This window comes from Festucalex cinctus, chromosome 2, assembly GCF_051991245.1.
Source record: "Festucalex cinctus isolate MCC-2025b chromosome 2, RoL_Fcin_1.0, whole genome shotgun sequence".
Classification (NCBI taxonomy): domain Eukaryota; kingdom Metazoa; phylum Chordata; class Actinopteri; order Syngnathiformes; family Syngnathidae; genus Festucalex; species Festucalex cinctus.
The window spans coordinates 20,619,103-20,636,938 of NC_135412.1; the positions used below are offsets into that span (position 1 = coordinate 20,619,103).

Below are 17,836 nucleotides of genomic sequence, written 5' to 3' on the forward strand. Positions count from 1 at the left end.
TTCAATTGACAGCAAGTGGCAAAATGGCCGCCTTCTGATATTGATAAAAACTTCTTGATTTTGCTGCTTAACTTATATTCCACTAACACAATATTAACCAGAATACCATATTTGGACTAGTTGGGCTGCATGAAACATTATTGTCAAGACATAAATTTGGGGTTGACGAACTTTTGTCACGAACGAGGTGTGGTGGTGGACCCAATTACAGGAAAGCAGGGCGAGGAGGCAAAGAATCCAAAAGAGGTTTAATAAAAAAAAAAAATGAGGAGGCAAAAATGAGCAACAAATTGAGAAACAAAACAAAGTCCAAAAGGGTAAAACAAGATAAGACGTGGAACAAAACCGGCAGCATGACATGAGGAAAATGACAATGAATCGACACAGACAGAGGGGAGACAAGAGACTAAATACACACACACTAATTGACACAATTAGACACAGCTGGGCAAGACACTAGTATCAGAGGGTGCTGATTGGTTGACAAAGTAAGAGGGGTGAGCAAACACAGGTGGACATACTCAGGTTGGACGAGACGGGGGAAGTCCACAAGGACAACATGATAAAATACAGATCACGACAATAATTCAAAAGAAACATGAGGACAATATCAAAACAAAACAAACCCAAACCATGACAACGTTAAATTATTTGGTGGTAGCTTGTCTCCACAAATGTTATTGTTTGGCCATGCTCTATATGTGCAGTAGGTCTCACCTGCCAGATTGCCTTTGTAGCATAGCTTGGAAGTTTCATTTTAGACAAAAAATTTCAATGAAGCGAGAATTCATACATTGCTGACAAGTTTCAGCTGTTACTACAGCCTTCCTCAGAGCTGTCACATGTCTAAAAACAGCAGGAAAACCCAACAAAAGAAAGCTCTCCGACTCAATCACAACTGCGCTCCACAACACGTCACACAAGGAAGTGTGACAGCTCTGACAAAGCTTAAACTACTTCTAATATCCATATTCATCCTCTGTTCAGGCCTCCCATCTGCTCCCAAAGACCTCACGGCCACCACCACACAACTCTCCACCGGAAAACTCCTCCTCTCCTGGAGTCCACCTGACGACACCGGCGGTCGGGCGGACCTCACGTACAGCGTGGAGTGCCAGCGCTGCGAGGGCTCTTCCTGCCAGCCGTGCGGGGACAAGATTCACTACGAGCCATCCAGCACCGGCCTGACCGACACCAGGGTCTCCGTGAGCGAGCTGGACGCCCACCTCAACTACACCTTCACCGTGGAGGCTCACAGCGGCGTGTCCATGTTGGCCAGTCAGGCAACGCCAGCCACCAGCGCTCTGACTACTTCGCTGCACTACACAGGTGACGTGTACACACGCATGGCAGTTCTTTCTGGAGCTGAGAAAAACTGAATAAGTCATTTTGTGTCCTCAGATCCCCCGAAAATCACCTCCATTCGAATGGTGGAGAGAACGGCCACCAAGTTGTCCATCTCCTGGGACGTGTCCCCTCGACCGCGTTTCCAACCTCGGCCCTTCCGCTATGAACTCACCTATCGCAAGAAGGTGCTTGTCTTCCCACATTTCATATCACACTGCTGCAACAAACAAACGTGTTCTATCATCTGCATGGATTGCATCGCTCTTTTGTGCATTTTCTATTAATCAAAGTGAAAGAAATGCAGATAAAAGGCAGATTTTTCCCCCCCCCATAAAATCTGTGTTAATGAGCACCATAGTGGTACAGTAGGTGAGACATGATAGTTAGAGTGAATACAAACTAGATTACTACTGCACAGATCTGGAAGAAAACGAGTACAGTAGTTTTATTGTGACTGGGCTTGTTAAGTAGTGGGAAAAACTCCAGGAACCTTCCATGGGAAGTTGAGTTGAGGAATTTTTTTTTTTTAACTACGCTGTGTACGTTGGATACGTTCCATGTTATTGTCGGGGAATGATGAGATGAGAATGAATGTAAATGTAATCTGGAACTTTGAACTCATTTATACCATCTGTATCAATACAGTGGACAACCCCCCGAAGTAGCAAAAAATCCATGTATAATTGATAGCCATTATAAATACACTGAAAAAACAAAACAAAAACCCCAAAACAGGGATAAGAAACTTCAAATAAGCGTTTTCCACAAAATATATATTTTTATTTTATTTTTTTAAATATTATTTTAAAAATTGGGGGGGCGATCTCCAAATATGTGAACACATTGTTTTCAACTACAGTCTTAGCAGCAAATCCAAATGTTGCCATTTTTTTACGTAAATCTCAATTCCTGATCATTCCTTTCATATCTGTGCAGTACGTCTCACCTGCCAGATGAATGGACTTTTGTATTATTTTTGTTAACCAAAATGGAGTCGCATAATCATTTTGTAGCCATGTATTTTCCATAAGAGCGCAAATGATGTTGAGCTTACATGAAATACTCTCAGGATGACAATCTGGACATGACCACCTACACGGTGCTGATCCTGGAGAAGAGTTCGGTGCAGATCAGCGATCTTGCCCCCGGCACGGCCTACCTGTTCAGGGTGCAGGCCCTCGGCAGCGACGGCAGTCCCGGAGGCTCCAGCGTGGAGGAGCAGTTTGAAACTTCATCTGCAGGTAGGCAGGAGACGCAAGCAGGCCACTGTTTTGCAACAGTGCGGCTTTAATTCACACTTACCTTTTTACAGAACCGCTGACTCAGACCAACCCTGCGCTCATTTTTGGCGTGCCAGTCGCAGGCGCGGCTGTGTTGTTCGTACTGTTCGTGGTCGTCTTCCTCCGCAGACGGTCAGTAAGCGTTCCTCCTCTTCCTCCACAGGGCCTCCAAATGACCTTTGCATTCAATCTGCCGTCACCTCTTCTTTTCTTTCTTCCTTTTGTCACCGTTTTGCACCTCAATGTGTTCTGACCCTCAAGGGAACAAAACCAAAGTGTTGCGTGTTCGTTGGTTCTCTACTTGGGATTGTCGGGGACTTTGAAAGCAAATGTGTCCAGAGTGCGGTATTGTCGGTGACAAGAGGGGAAAGGCCTCTTGGGTACAAAGTGCTTCTCTCTCTTGTCAAATTGAGCAGAAGCATTCCTGTAGCAGCCTGAAGATTGTCCTCATCTACCTTCCGCCCGGCTGTCTACTCGTCACTGCTTTGAATCAATCGCCTCGGTAAACACGGCTCATCGTTAGCGCGGATCAAAGAAATCCTTTGTGAAAGTCATGACAAAGGTTGCAATGTGCCATTGATATTAAAGCAGGCCTGTTTTATGAGGAAGTACAAGATGTAACTCCCCCTCCGCCCACTTCAAGTCGGAATTTTACGGCATTGAGATGAAAGATGATTGATGATAATAGTGTACACACAAAATACAACGTTTTAGCTCTTCTTTTAGCGCTTAGGTTTTTTATATGAACAATTAAAAAATGATTCAAAAGAATATTTGATTCAGGGAATAACACAAAGCCAGCAGAAGAACTTTTATGTTCTGCCATGTTATGGATTTCATCATGTTTTTAAAAACTACTTTTTGGTGTCCCGGGTGTTCCAAAACGGCAGTATAGACCCTTCCAGCTGACATCACTGCTTAGCTCCCACTGCGCCTCCCGGAGGGCAAGCCTCCCATCACAAATGAATGTAGATAGCTTGATTTTCGGCGGGCGTTTTCATTAAAAGGTGGGAAATGTGTCAAGTGTTACATAAAAACGTCCCGAGTAGGACACTACATTACTGCGACTCATTGAAACCAGTCGTTTGGAGCCGCTAGCAACAAAAAATGGAGTTTGTTGGAGGGCAAAGTGGAAGTAGAAGGTTAAGGTATGTTGTTTTTGGTTGAAACAGTACGTCGATCGCCACTTTCATGGTGTAAATTGTCATTCATTAAATCGTTTGTGTCCGGATATACTCGTCTCGCTGTATATCAAAGTCTTCAAGTTCAAGCTATCTTAGCTTGCTAGCTGCTAACAAACAGACCACACTTTTACAACACATTCCTCAGCAGAGATCAAGACCAAGTTAAAGTGTTAATTGTAATAAATCGTTAACGTTTTGTTCAAAATGACTTGAATACTTATGCAAAAAAAAAGTATGAATGATTGTTTCACTAAAGATAATATGGCACATTCATCACGTCTACCTCGAATTTACAATCAGAGGTTAACGTTATGACCCACTTTATATGAAAAAGAGAAAAAAATACATGACATAAAATGATCTGAGCATGTCCTCGTACTTTTTGTGGGTGCAAAGTAGTTGCGTCGTAGTTTTGCGCTAGCCACCGTGATCGTTTTTCACTCCTCACTGTCTTCCGCCTGGTTTCGAATCTCTGCTGGCAGCCGAATGAATGATCTCATCTCTCTTTTAGCCATTCGAGCATCCGTCGGCCGCGCACAAGTTCACCACAGCGTTGATCGCTGATTTATCAACTGTTTGACCTATTTTCTAGGTCACGCTGACTGTTTTCTAATTCACTCGCATTGAGGCCCTGCCCTCCACCGCAACGGGCGCACTTCAACGTGACGTCACACTATTAGGGTCTATTGGTTTTGTAGCAATTACTATTAGTATTATTTTCTGCATGAAAACTCACCAAACCTTTAATAATTTTATATTTTCAACACATTATATTTAAAAAAAAGTCTCCGGTTCGAGTCCAGGCTCGGACCTTCCTGGGTGGAGTTTGCATGTTCTCCCCGTGCCCGCGTGGGTCTTCTCCGGGTACTCCGGTCTCCTCCCACATTCCAAAGACATGCATGGCAGGTTAATTGGGCGCTCTGAATTGTCCCTAGGTGTGCGTGTGAGTGTGGATGGTTGTTCGTCTCTGTGTGCCCTGCGATTGGCTGGCAACCAGTCCAGGGTGTCCCCCGCCTACTGCCCAAAGCCAACTGAGATGGGCGCCAGCAGCCCCCGCGACCCTTGTGAGGAATAAGCGGCCAAGAAAATGGATGGATGGATATATTTAAAAAAATATATATAGCTGTAAACAGCGAAATAAAGTGAGTTTATTTGACTAGCAATCCTAAATCTTTATGGTGGTAAACAGAAGTGATCTTTTGTGTGCCTTTTTCAGGAAAAGAAACTCTCACACCAGACAAGGACCAGAAGATGCCTACTTCTCCAGCTCGGGTACCTGAAAGAAAAACCACATCTCTCATTCTTCTCCCATCATTCTTCTGATGACCTTATGATCTTTATTGTCGTCTGCCCCTGCAGAGCAACTAAAACCCCTGAAGACCTACGTGGACCCGCACACCTACGAGGACCCCAACACAGCCGTCCTGAAGTTTGCCACCGAAATCCACCCCAGCCACATCAGCAAACAGAAAGTCATCGGCGCTGGTGAGTGACAACCCGGCGGCATGCTGAGAGATGTTGCGATCCCCAGTGGGGCTGTTTACACGGCGGCACATTTTCCGCAACTTAACCTGTCGATTGACAGCCGCCTCCTTCGTTCAGTAAGATGAACATTGCTACATTTAAAGTGTATCTAAGTTATATTTTTGCGAAAATGCTTTACACTCATATGAATTTTAAGGTCGTAAACTGCTTTTTTTTTCCCTGATGAACTGTACCAGATAGTGTGGTTGTGTTTAAAATGAGTCACACCATCTGGGGCAGAAGCGGAAACGAGAACTTTCATTGCTAATGGATAATCACATGCTTACTTCCAAGCAGACAGATATATTATTATAAGATAATGCAGCGTTGCACGATTGTGCTTTCCCCACCCCTTAGTAGTGCAACGCTTTTTTTTGTAACTAGATATATGACAGTCCCAATAAAAAGTCAGGGCGCAAGAGAATTGCCGGAGCATGTTTGACAGCTTGTACCTGGTAACTCTGTTCTCCTCGCTGTGAGCAAAAACGACTAAGTCTTGTCTTCTCATCTTTGTGTTGTCATTCTTATATGTTTTGGTGTGTAAACCTAACAAACATCGACCTGGGCTGTTGTGGCAACTCTTGCCAAGTTGTGATTCATCAGCACCTCACAAATCTCCCACGCATGACATGTTTATTCAAGTGGGAGCCTTTTATTTTTATTGGTCCTCCAATATACACCCCCACCCCGGGTCCCATGGACGTACCCCCCTCCCTGCCTTTCTCCTTATGTGACAGCTGATTCCCATACTCCCCCACCACAGGCCGCCCGCTGCTTTTAAACAACACCCAACCTTGAACACACCTCAGCAGGAGTGCCTCGGGGCAAACAGCCACACAAACTTTCTTTTTTCCTCCCTCTTTTTCAAACAAAAGAAATCCGCCGAAAGACAAAACTTCAAAACACACGTCCGCTTTTTGACTTTGCAAATATATCTCCTTGCAGGAGAATTTGGCGAGGTGTACCGTGGTATTCTGAAGGTCCCAGGCAGGAAAGAGGTGGCCGTGGCCGTCAAGACGCTGAAGCCAGGATACTCGGAGAAACAGAGGCAGGACTTTCTGGGCGAGGCTTCCATCATGGGACAATTCTCCCACCAGAATATCATCCACCTGGAGGGGGTGGTCACTAAATGTAAGGACTCAAATTTGGAAGCATCATCTCACCTGTTTCTTAACGTGTTTTATGTTTATGTGCAGTCAAACACGCCATGATTGTAACTGAATACATGGAGAACGGAGCACTGGATAGATACCTCAGGGTGAGTTCATATTAATTCAACTCTTACAAATGATACAAATACTAGTTTGGTCCCTCTTCCTTCAAGGAGGTCACAAGTACAAGAAACACATGAACGAAAGTGCCTAAACACCAGTGGGATGTATGGTGGCCCAAAAGAGTCAAAAAGGGGCTCCGTACTGCACTGGTGGAAGACAACATGTTCATTTTTGACTGGCTGGTAACTAGCGTTAATTTCATCAACAAAAACTAAACAAAAATTATTTCGTCAACACACATTTTTTACCAAACTAAACCTAGACTAAACTATATTAAAACCCTCATTAATAAACAATAACTGGGACTAAATCAGTATGCATTATCGTCCCGTCGACTAATGAAGGCGAGACGAATATGTCCTTCACTTAATAAAAACTGGACTAAAATTTATGGACATTTTAGTTCATGAACAAAAAGGGAGATGAAAATGTTATGATTTTGTCAAATCTTGTCTCTGCTAATCTGTCACGTCTGTGACGCTGTCATGTGACACAGCACAAACAGATGGGACAGACAGGAAGTGGTCGAGTAACCATTCACGGTGAATGGTTAAAAAAAAAAGTAAATTATAGTTATAACTTAGCATCTATCAAACAGCTATAACGTTCCAACTGTGTTAATGCGACTGCTAACTAATGTTAGCTAACTTACTAGCTCATAGCATAGCCCCACAGTAGCCACTGTAATTGTGTGAAGTTGTTTTTCATCAAAAAGATGACAATTTTACATGAAATAATTTTACATCCAAAAAGGTTCAATATAATCTGACAACAACAAAAATATATACAGGGGTAAAATGGTTGTCCTATAATACAGTTTTGTGATGAAAAACACTCAATAACTTTATTAAGTCACAATTGTAAGAACATACAAATGAGCATTAAGTGCAATCAGTTAGGTGCTCAATTTGCTGGATTTTAGCGTTTATACATTTCTGGAGTCTATTTTCTACACCCAAGCAAACTTTGAGGGAGCTGATAACGTTTTTGTTTTTTGTTTTTTTCTTCCTGCCATTAGGACCGCGACGGCGAAATTTCCTCCTTCCAGCTGGTGGGCATGCTGCGTGGCATCGCCGCAGGCATGAAGTACCTCTCAGATATGAGCTACGTGCACCGCGACCTGGCCGCTCGCAACATCCTGGTCAACAACAATCTGGAGTGTAAAGTGTCCGACTTTGGCTTATCGCGAGTTCTGGAAGACGACCCCGAGGGGACCTACACCACGAGTGTGAGTAGACGAACGAGGGATGGCTTTGAGATGCGGCTTTACAGGCAAGTCTGGATGAGCGTGGCGCCTTTTTTACTCTCCAGGGAGGAAAGATCCCCATTCGGTGGACAGCTCCGGAGGCGATCGCGTACAGGAAGTTCACGTCGGCGAGCGACGTGTGGAGTTTTGGCATCGTTATGTGGGAGGTGATGGCGTTTGGCGAAAGGCCCTACTGGGACATGAGTAATCACGAGGTGAGATTTTTTTGTTTTCCTTGGCACCTTGCGCCAACGTTTACCGGCCGCTCATGAGTCATCAGCGTGCTAAATTGTCCACAGGTGATGAAGGCAATCAACGAGGCCTTCAGGCTGCCGGCGCCCATGGACTGCCCCTCGACTGTTTACCAGCTGATGCTGCAGTGCTGGCTCCAGGACCGCTCCAAGAGGCCGCGTTTCGGGGACATTGTCAACCTGTTGGACAAACTGCTGCGGAGTCCAGATTCCCTCAAGGCCATTGCCGACTTTGACCCACGGTAACCTTTATTCCCGTTAAAAAAAATGGGGAAAATATCAACTGTGGCCAGAATATATGAGATGTGTAAGAAAAGATCCAGGACTGCTATCACAAAAGATATATTTCAATATCTGATGACAGAGCGCCTGCTCACAATTGGCTTTGCATCTGACAGGTCCTTTTTGAGAAGAATATCACCGTGCTGGAGTAACCTCCATACTCACCCGACGTGGCCCCATGTTAGTTTTTTCCTCTTTCCCAAGCTCAAGCGAGTCCTCAATGAGGTCCGTTTTAAAGACGTTAACGATATCAAGATGGCCGTGACGATGGAACCTGCGGAGAAACCCGGAAGAATCTTTTCCAGGAGCGCATGAGGATGTGGCATGTAAGGCTACTCTCCAGAGGGATCAATTTGAAGAGGAAAAACTTGTAGTTAGCAGCTTGAATTTGAAATATATCTTTTGTGATGCCAGTTCTGGAACTTCTCTGACACACTTTGGAATTTTACATTTGCACAAAATGCTCATTCGGGTCCATTTGTGGAATCAAATCTAAGCGCACCTTCTTTTTAGTACATGTTGATAATAATGTTAATATTATTTGTAACAGCCTCTTTCTTGGTAGCGTTAACTCATCAGTATGGATATATATATATATATTTTTTTTTTTTTTTCCGATCAAAATTCTCAACCCAATAAACTAGGTATAAATAACCGTGCATTGGCTCTGTCAAAGGCTGCAACTCACCACGATTTTAATTTTTAATATTTGATTAATCTGGCAAGTATCTTTTCTAGAATATAATCATTATTGTCATTGTAACATGTACAATGAAAATTAAAGTGTCTAGTAATAATAAAAAAAAAAAGTTTAAATTTCCATCCCTTTATTCAAAAACAGGACATTATCTCAAATTCATAGTGCAGAAAATGCACAAATAAAAATAAATTATGATTCAATTACTGCTTTGTATTTACTTTTGAGAAGCTGAAATTCCGAACATTTGGACAGTTTTAAATTCAAATAGACATTTAAAATAAATAATCAAAGTTAATTATCTATTATGTTGATAATCAATTAGTTGTCCCTCTTGGACACAGCACTTATCTGACCCCATTTGGTTTACATTTGACTTAGCAGTTTTAAGAGGGTAAAACAGGTTGAGGCCAGCTGATGACAATGGTTTAGTGCAGTACGGCTGAATGTTATTTTAGGCGCGGGATTGAACTGTAAACATATTTTGAATATCCTGGAATTATTGGCTATTGACAAGGACTGATTCAGGAAAAAAAAAAAAAAACAACTCTTCTCTTAACTCATTTGTTCCCAAAAACGTACGTTCTATTTTAAATGTTTGATGTGTCCCAAAGACGTATTTATACGTTTATCATGTTTTGTTTTTTTGTTTTTTTATGCTAGAGCATACAGAAGGCTTTAATGCAGCCTCTGAACTGAAGCAAACGGTCGAAACAATGGTAGTTATTACAAAAACAGCCAACATGTGGCATCTAAGTATAAGAGATCGATCAGGGCCATGTTGCAAAAAGCTCTTTTCCCCACAGTTTTAAACAAATTTGTGAATAATGATGAAAGTTAGCTATATTGTAATGCTAATTGCTACAAACAGAAAGATATATATATAGATATATATATAATTTTTATTTTATTTTTTTTAATTTATTTTTTTGTCCTGATGAAAGAAGAGACGCTAATCTTTCTTTTGGTAGGTTCCATGTTTTTACAGCAATAGAACACATTATTTTGTGGGCCTTTCAAAAATCAATCAAAATCCAGTAAAACAGCCGGAGCGAAAGTGAAAATGGCTGGGAGTGAATGAGTTAAGGACTTGCTGTTTTTCAGGTTCGGAAGATAGAGAATGTGCGCTCCTTTTGCTTACCCAGATGAAATGTGCACACATTGTATCTTATTTGAGAGGTTGTGTCTCATATATAACACTCGCTGTCGAGAAACACAGACACTCGTAAATTGTCTTTTTGTGTGTGAGAGTGTGCAGGCAGGCAGGTTTTCTTTTTTTCTTTTTTTGACAGTGAGAAGGAGCAAAAGGCCGCCACTGTCGAATCTCAGTCATCACTTTTTCCCTGACTGCTCCAACTGGTTTTCATCACAGTGTCTTCCCACACTGTTATTAAAGTTGTCTCTCATCTGCTTTATTATTCTTATTATAATAACAGAACATTCACTTGTTCTGGTCCTGCAGCGTATCCATCCGCCTGCCCAGCGTCAGCGGTTCGGACGGCTCGCCCTTCAGGTCGGTGTCCGAGTGGCTGGAATCCATAAAGATGAGCCAATACAGCGACAACTTCAGCTGCGCCGGCATCGTCAGCATGGAGCAAGTCCTGCAGATGAAGAACGAGTAAGCGCTCGCATTTGCTGACGCAAACATATTCCTTTTCTATTCTTGTGTGTTTTGGTTTTGCTCGATACGTTATATCACGAGCGTGTGTTTTCACTCTCAGCGGGACATCTGTTCCCGACTTGGTCCAAGTCGTTTCTCGAATCTGCAAAATCGCTGGCGTCATTATCGTCTCCAGCCTCAGTCAGGGCTTGTCAAACGCTTGTGATGGAAAAAGTAGGACGAAAGACGCGGCTTTCTTTTCTTTTTTGAGGTCACGCCACATCTTCTTTCTCTCATCCCATCATCCCTCGCTCTGCCCACACGCTTTGCCCTGAGCGGCGCACATTTGCAAACCCTCAAAAAGTCACTTTTGGCTGTTGAGGGCAAAATGCTTCTTGTGGCTTTTTTTTTTTAAGCGAAGAGAACGTTCTTGAAGAAATTGAAGGTGTCAGAGGAGTTCTGTCTTATCTTTCACATGTATGGGAACACTTAGAAGGCGGCAATTGAATGAAATTGCCCAAACGTTTGGAGAAAAGGCTTAGTCAAGCGCATCATATCTGCTTGTTTGGAACAATAATGAGGGCCAGAGGCTTTTTCCAAGCGGGCGAGCAGCCAAAAGGAAGCCGCAAAGAGGCGTCTTCCCTGCCTGCCGCTGTATGCCGCTCACGTCTTTAGCTGGCTGCCATTTGGCAAGATTGGGAAGCAGATGACAAGCTCCTTTCAAGTGTTTGTCGTGGAGAATGGTGCGAGTGCGTGGCTCCATCTGCAAGCACTCTGAAGGCCACCGGCAGCCAAGTGAATCATTGTTAAATCATTAAAGCCGCTAATGAAGGCTTTGACTTAAAGTGTTGTCCTTTCATGTTGTTACGTTGAACCGGCTCCACATGCATGAAGTGCAAGCGGATGTTTCATGACTCCAAGGCGCAGAAGCGTGAAAAGTGTTGGAAGGGTGCCAAAGTGTAAACAAACAAAATAACCTTCTGACTACCAGGAAAAAAATATTGTCCAATCATGTTTATTTTTATATTCACCAATCCTTGTGAAGTAACTGGAATACTGCTAAAGACATTTTTGAAAAAAAAAAAAGTTTTTATTTTTAAGCTATGATGTGTCCACTACAGAGGACATTTTTTAAAACTTAAATGCTAGGCTCAAATAGAGTTAAAATAATCCAAGCAATACTTTAATGTGTTCTTAAGGAGTCTGATAGAAAACATGCTAACAACACTTAAAACCTGAATTTGTTCAATAAAAAAAGTGTTATACACTTACTTTTCCTCTTCCCTAAAAAGTGATTGCACTGAGGGAAGCCATTTTCTTTTTTGATGCAATCAAAGGTAGCAAAGCCCCATCCCTACACATGTGGTATCATTGGAAAGCTCTGAATGTTCTCTATAGACCACAAAAGGAGTTAATTCAATTGTATGCACAGGGTGGGAGATATTATTCAGGTGTAAAAAGGTCCACTACAGAGGACAAATTTGAATTGTTGGTAGTCAGGAGGATATTGTAAAAAAAAAAAAAAAAATTGTATATGTATGTGTATATGTATATATATATATATATATATATATATAAAAATAATATAAAATCAAAAATAACTGACAAAATATGTCTCTCGTCTCTCTGTCACAGGGACATTAAGAACATCGGGGTGAGGCTGCCCGGCCATTTGAAAAGAATCGCCTACAGCATTTTGGGCTTAAAGGACCAGACCAGCACCCTGAGTGTGTTTGCAGTGTGAACGCCATCGCAAAGGGACTTGAAACCAAGCACTGAAGCAGAAGAGAGCCCTTTGGACTCCCAATTGAGCCGGAGCGACACCGCAGGGACGACGCAAGCAAAAAAACAAACATCCTGTACACTTTTTCACGCTGGTATCAACAGAAGTGCGCAGCAAACATTGGCAAGCGATGGAGGAAAATACACAAGCAGACTCAAGTACTCATTCCTGTTTAAAAAAAGAAACGTCACTCGTGGGAATGGCTTCACATGTGCGTTCATTGTGGAGGAAAGGCGGAAGGTGTGGCAGCGTGGGCGGAGAGCAAGAGAGAGAGTGCAGACGAGAGAGCGAGAGTCCACCTTCCACTTCCTGTTCAACCAGCTTGAGATGGCCCAAACCAAACTAAGCTATAATCTCGTAAGCAAAGAGTGAGGCTTATATGTATGAGGTACTCTGTAAATAATCCACTTTTCTTTGTATTTGGGAGTTCACCCAAACCACTGGGATTAAAGAATTTCTAATGTAGCACTTCCTTTGAAAATATTGTGGTTTGGGTTTGTCTAGAAGGGACAGGAAATAGCTTATTATGCTTTTACAAAAATGAAAAGCAATGGTGCAAATGAGAATGCACTCTCTCTGATCTTCCGGTAATGAAGATAGAGCGGGTAAAAGCGTTGCCAAAATGCAAAAAAAAAAAAGATGTCATGAGGATGAGTCTTGTCGTGGTGCAGATGATTTGTGGCTAAATAATTGTTTCTATGTCTTGTCTATTTTTGTAAACTACACACACATTCTCGTGCTGTTCTGGGGGACATGAGAAACAATTGCTTTGACAATGAAGTGGGACATTTTTAAGTGCCTGTTTTGAGTTTCTTTTTTAATTGATGACTGCAAATCGTTGTGTTACTGATGTACACTTTTCTTGACTTGAATTTTTTCAAATGATCCTTTTTGTAAATGATAGATGTAGCTTTGGAAAAGGGATTCTTTTTGTGTTACATTTTAAATGATGTCATGTAATAGATAATTTTGTACAGTTTCCACTATTTCTATCCAAAGCCATTTTAGCTGCCTCTCCAAAAATCATCCTTCAACAATCCTTCATTTTTTTTGCCTTAAAATTGTATTTAATAGACTATTTATTTTTTACTTTTATTTATTCATCATGATAAAACACTGAGCTTGGATTAGAATCAAAGGTGGCTCTGTCATTAAAAAACAAAACAAAAAAAAGAGACTGTCCCTTTTGAGTTTGCTTTCATGCATATGCGGAGCAATAAAAACTTAATTTTACTCAGTGCTGTCAGGCTTTCTTGGATGTGATTTTTGTTTTGTTTTTTAATTGTGCTTGTGAAACATAATCAGCATTTGCATGGTGTGTGCAAGCGCATAGATGCAGTCCTGCACATCGGAGTCAAGAGATTCGGGTCATTCCAAAGAAAGTAATTGTTTATTTGGCCTGGAGAAATTTGTAAACCCATTGCTGCCAGTAAAAAGCGAAGATCATTTCAAAAGTTAAAATAAAATTAAAATGACAGTGTGTGATGCTCAATAAGTCATAATAATGAGCTCCTCTCATCATTACAAAGTAAAATTTATGAGCATTGTAAATATGACTTACAAGTATTGTATTAATTACTATCTCATAATTAAGACTTACAGTAGTGTCTAGTATTAATATTTCATGCACACGACTTAAAATGTGAAAACTGACGAAACAGCAAAACAACACAGGTGGCTTAAAATAATAATTGAAAAGGAAGACGGTGCCTGTCCCATGAATGATGACGTTTCACAAGTACACGCGGATGTAAGTAAACTACACACATAAGAACATTGAACATGCACTGGATTTCCGTCGATGTCAACAACTTGGCAACTTGAGTTTGCCAAAAACATAACTGATAGATGTTTCTAACTGCGTTTTTTTTTTACCTTAAACCCCATATATACCTTAAATTATAAACTAAAACACTTCAACATATTTTCAAACTCACTTTACAACATTCCCCATAAGATCAAATGAATGACTTAAAGGCTTTACAATATGTTTTATTAAACACATAGGTTATTCTAATTAATATTGCATTTGTGGACTATGAATTAAGCAATAAAATCCACCTGTTTTTATTCATCTGAAGCCATTTTTTGCGTGAAAATGAAATTCCAGGCTGTGTTCGAATGTCTATTCTGATCTCTCAACTCTCTTCACTATATAGTCCCATGTAGTAGCGAGTACCCCCATTATTGCTCCTCGTCGCATTATTCTTCATATTAAAATGTTGAGCATCTGAGCGGCCAAATATCAAATATTCAATACTTTTCCAAGTGCATTGTGTTATTATTTTTTTTGTGTGTGTAGTACAATTTTTGTTTATGGGCATTTGGGCACACCTACAAAATGGTTTGCCCCCTATTTAATGCACTATATAGGGAATGGTGTGGACATTCGGACACAGCTGCAGGCAACGACCAACCAATCACGACCCACCTGTTTTCGAAATATGATCATGTCACGGGTTTGCAAGCTGAGCCCTGATTGGTTGTTACCTGAGCTAACTGTGATGTCATTTTCAATCGACAGCAAGTGGCAAAATGGTTTTTATCTATCTCCCCTGAGATAGATAAAAACAGGTGGATTTTGCTGCTTTCTTCAAATTCCACAAACCCAATATTTATCATTATACCACAAATTTAGACTAGTGGAGCACTGTAGGGCATATGATCAACTTCAGAGGTTGACTTCCCCATTAAGGCGCTTACACACTTCACACATGCCCATATATGTCACTAGTTGCGAAACAACTCTTTTTTTTTTTTCTTGTTTTTCTTTTCTTTCTTTTTTTACGTGTATGTGTGCGTTTGTGTGCGTGCGTGTGTGTGCGTGTTTGTGCGTGTGCGTGCGTGCAAATACGTGTACATTTATACGCATTAATTCACCTAAAAACTAATAAAAATCCCATTACCCTTCACCTTAACCGGATACTTCAGAGTATCGCCAGAGTCGTGTGGTTCAGACGGTCAGGAGACCAGAGAAAAAGTCAAAAGAAAAGAAAGATAAATCAAAGTCAAATCCAGCACCAACCAAACACTTCCTGCCTTCCACATGGTTACAAAATCAGGGTCTTACGCCAACCCCTGAAACCTCTAAATTCCAACAAATTAAAGAGATCCCAAGAGACCAGAGGAAAAACTAAAGAGAGGAAGGGGGGAAGGATAGATGAGGCAGAGTGAGATTCACAGAAACCAGCACATCCAGTCCATCAAAGTGAAATCCAGCACCAACCAAACAGCAACAAAGTTGCGAAACAACTTGACAGGAAGTAGCGTGAGTCTTTTTTCCCCCACTGATTTGGACATAATTAAGTGGGCCGGGACGCACCGGTACGGAGCTACGGCACTCCTAAAAATCCCACTTGAGCGTTCAGGTAGTTCTCAACGTGCAAAGAACGTACTATCAGCGTTCCGGTACACTTGACAATGCATGTTATGATCCTCAAACGCCGTTGGGGCGAGTGCCGCTCATCCACAGACTTACATATAATATGGAAGCCCTGCGCTCATCACATCACCATGTGCACGCTTCATCCAGTATTGAGATAGCTCTGTGCTCAGCGAGAGAAGCGCTCATACGTCATTGAACGCTTTAAACGTGATGCTAGCCGACCAGAATGCGTGTGCACAACCTTAGCTCATGAGCTAAGAAAATGAAATGAAAACGCTACCATGGCTCAAAGCTTCAAAAAAGACCACGGTCAGACTCTGAGGTGGATTAGCAGACTGATACAGCACGGACGTAATAAATACCCTGGGCTGCTCATGCTGAAGCGAGAAGTGAAATCGGCGGCAGCCATCTTGCGTTGCCAGCCACACCAACAGTAAGTTGAATGAAGTACATTGACTTTTCCGCTGCATACTACCCCCCCCCACGTTATTTTCTTCCTCTACAGCGAAAATACCATTGTGTGGGGCATACGGTTTTCCCAATAAGTATAAAATAAGTGTGGCACAAGCTCTACATGCAGATTTCACCAGTAAGAATGTGAATATAAATTTTATCTTATAAGGTATTTTTCAGAGTGCTACTCAAAAATTGGTCTGCATCATCAGAACCAGTTATCAACAATGAAAAGCACACGCACACACACACCCCCACAAACAAAAATGTTGTGACCTGTTTAGTGTTCCACTCCAAACACGTATGTTGCCAACATTGTGTTTAGGCCAAACAGTTTGACTTTTTTCCAAGGTTGTTCAACGTTATCACGCTAGCCGTCATCTTCACAATGATTGATTGAAGTGACAAAGCCTTAAAATACATTCTTCAGATAAGAAAGAGGACTGTCAATGTTTAAGTATTGAATTGGTCTGTAAGAAAGGAGCCTGGGAACCGGGATTTGTCACTAAGTCTCTGGCGAGTCTTTGTCCGTAACTTCCAGCTGGCTGTGTGTCCTCGCCCCCCTCCGACCAATAGAAGGCCTCAAAATAGTCGCGGCTTTGTGTGGCAGCTCGGAACGGAGAAAGACATTTTCCATCCATTCTCTCACAGTGGTGGATTTTTTCTTTTTTTTCCCAAAGCGAGATGGAAAAAGAAGGGCAGAGCCTGCCACGCCGTTGCTGATTGTACTCGTTGGGTTTATGCAAATCCACACGTGAGCGTGTCCAAAGCGAGCGTCGGTCGGTGGGGTTGTGCTTGCTTGATGTGCCTGTCGTCAGCTGCAATGCGATTATCTCCGCTCTGCGGGGGCCGAATGTGTGCACGTTTGCGTCTTGTCCTTAAAGGACTGTAAATAACAGACATGCATGGGGAGCGAGAGACGTGGGAGGCCTGGTGGTGTTGCCGATGCTGGCAGAAGTTTTTAATTGGAGATTGGAGCCATGCGAAAGTTTACACGAGGTCACATTAGCATGATTGTGCCCCAAAGCGTGGGGACTCACATTTCTTATTGCGTCTTCTTTTATGTCTTTCCTCCGTGTGCAGGCCAGATGAGATGAAAAAAAGCTATCACAGTTCATATAAGATCTCTTTCTCACTTTTTTTTTCTTTTATGTCCAACTTCTTCCTCTTTGTCAGCATCAAAAAGAACAAAAAAAAGAAAAAAAAAGAAAAGGAGACCGAGAGAGAGAGAGAGAAAAAAAAAACAAAAAAAAAACGGCAGAGCTGTGGAATTTACATCCTGGCTAACTTTAGCTTTGGGTTCCTGACCAGAAAACACATCCTCCAATTTCTGTCTATATTGGTCGGACGGCCTGCGTCGTTCCTTATGGGGGATTTTGCACATAATTCCCCTTCCAAACGCCGCAGTAGCCCAACTGGAAGATTTTACGCCCTGAACCAAGATGACATGCATTTCAAAAGCTTCCATTTGGACTTCAACTCTGTGAATGTCATATGCTCTCAAAAAGCAATTCATTATTTTCCTTCCAT

General features: G+C 42.0%; 2 protein-coding genes across 2 annotated transcripts in view; both read left to right on the forward strand.

Annotated features, from left to right (window-relative positions):
• Nucleotides 1–13,701, forward strand: part of epha2b (eph receptor A2 b) — a 36,348-nt gene extending 22,647 nt beyond the window's left edge. Inside the window, exons 5-17 of the mRNA XM_077513605.1 lie at nucleotides 988–1,329; nucleotides 1,402–1,532; nucleotides 2,417–2,588; nucleotides 2,660–2,759; nucleotides 5,028–5,083; nucleotides 5,171–5,296; nucleotides 6,281–6,466; nucleotides 6,532–6,593; nucleotides 7,628–7,837; nucleotides 7,921–8,070; nucleotides 8,155–8,348; nucleotides 10,548–10,703; nucleotides 12,321–13,701. Coding sequence (XP_077369731.1) covers nucleotides 988–1,329; nucleotides 1,402–1,532; nucleotides 2,417–2,588; nucleotides 2,660–2,759; nucleotides 5,028–5,083; nucleotides 5,171–5,296; nucleotides 6,281–6,466; nucleotides 6,532–6,593; nucleotides 7,628–7,837; nucleotides 7,921–8,070; nucleotides 8,155–8,348; nucleotides 10,548–10,703; nucleotides 12,321–12,429 — 1,994 coding nt within the window. The 3' untranslated portion in view covers nucleotides 12,430–13,701. The remainder of the gene's footprint in view (nucleotides 1–987; nucleotides 1,330–1,401; nucleotides 1,533–2,416; nucleotides 2,589–2,659; nucleotides 2,760–5,027; nucleotides 5,084–5,170; nucleotides 5,297–6,280; nucleotides 6,467–6,531; nucleotides 6,594–7,627; nucleotides 7,838–7,920; nucleotides 8,071–8,154; nucleotides 8,349–10,547; nucleotides 10,704–12,320) is intronic.
• Nucleotides 13,702–16,196: 2,495 nt separating this feature from the next.
• The window catches only part of clcnk (chloride channel K), a 37,332-nt gene continuing 35,692 nt past the window's right edge, over nucleotides 16,197–17,836 (forward strand). Inside the window, exon 1 of the mRNA XM_077513611.1 lies at nucleotides 16,197–16,300. The gene's annotated coding sequence lies outside the window, so the exon portion shown is untranslated. The remainder of the gene's footprint in view (nucleotides 16,301–17,836) is intronic.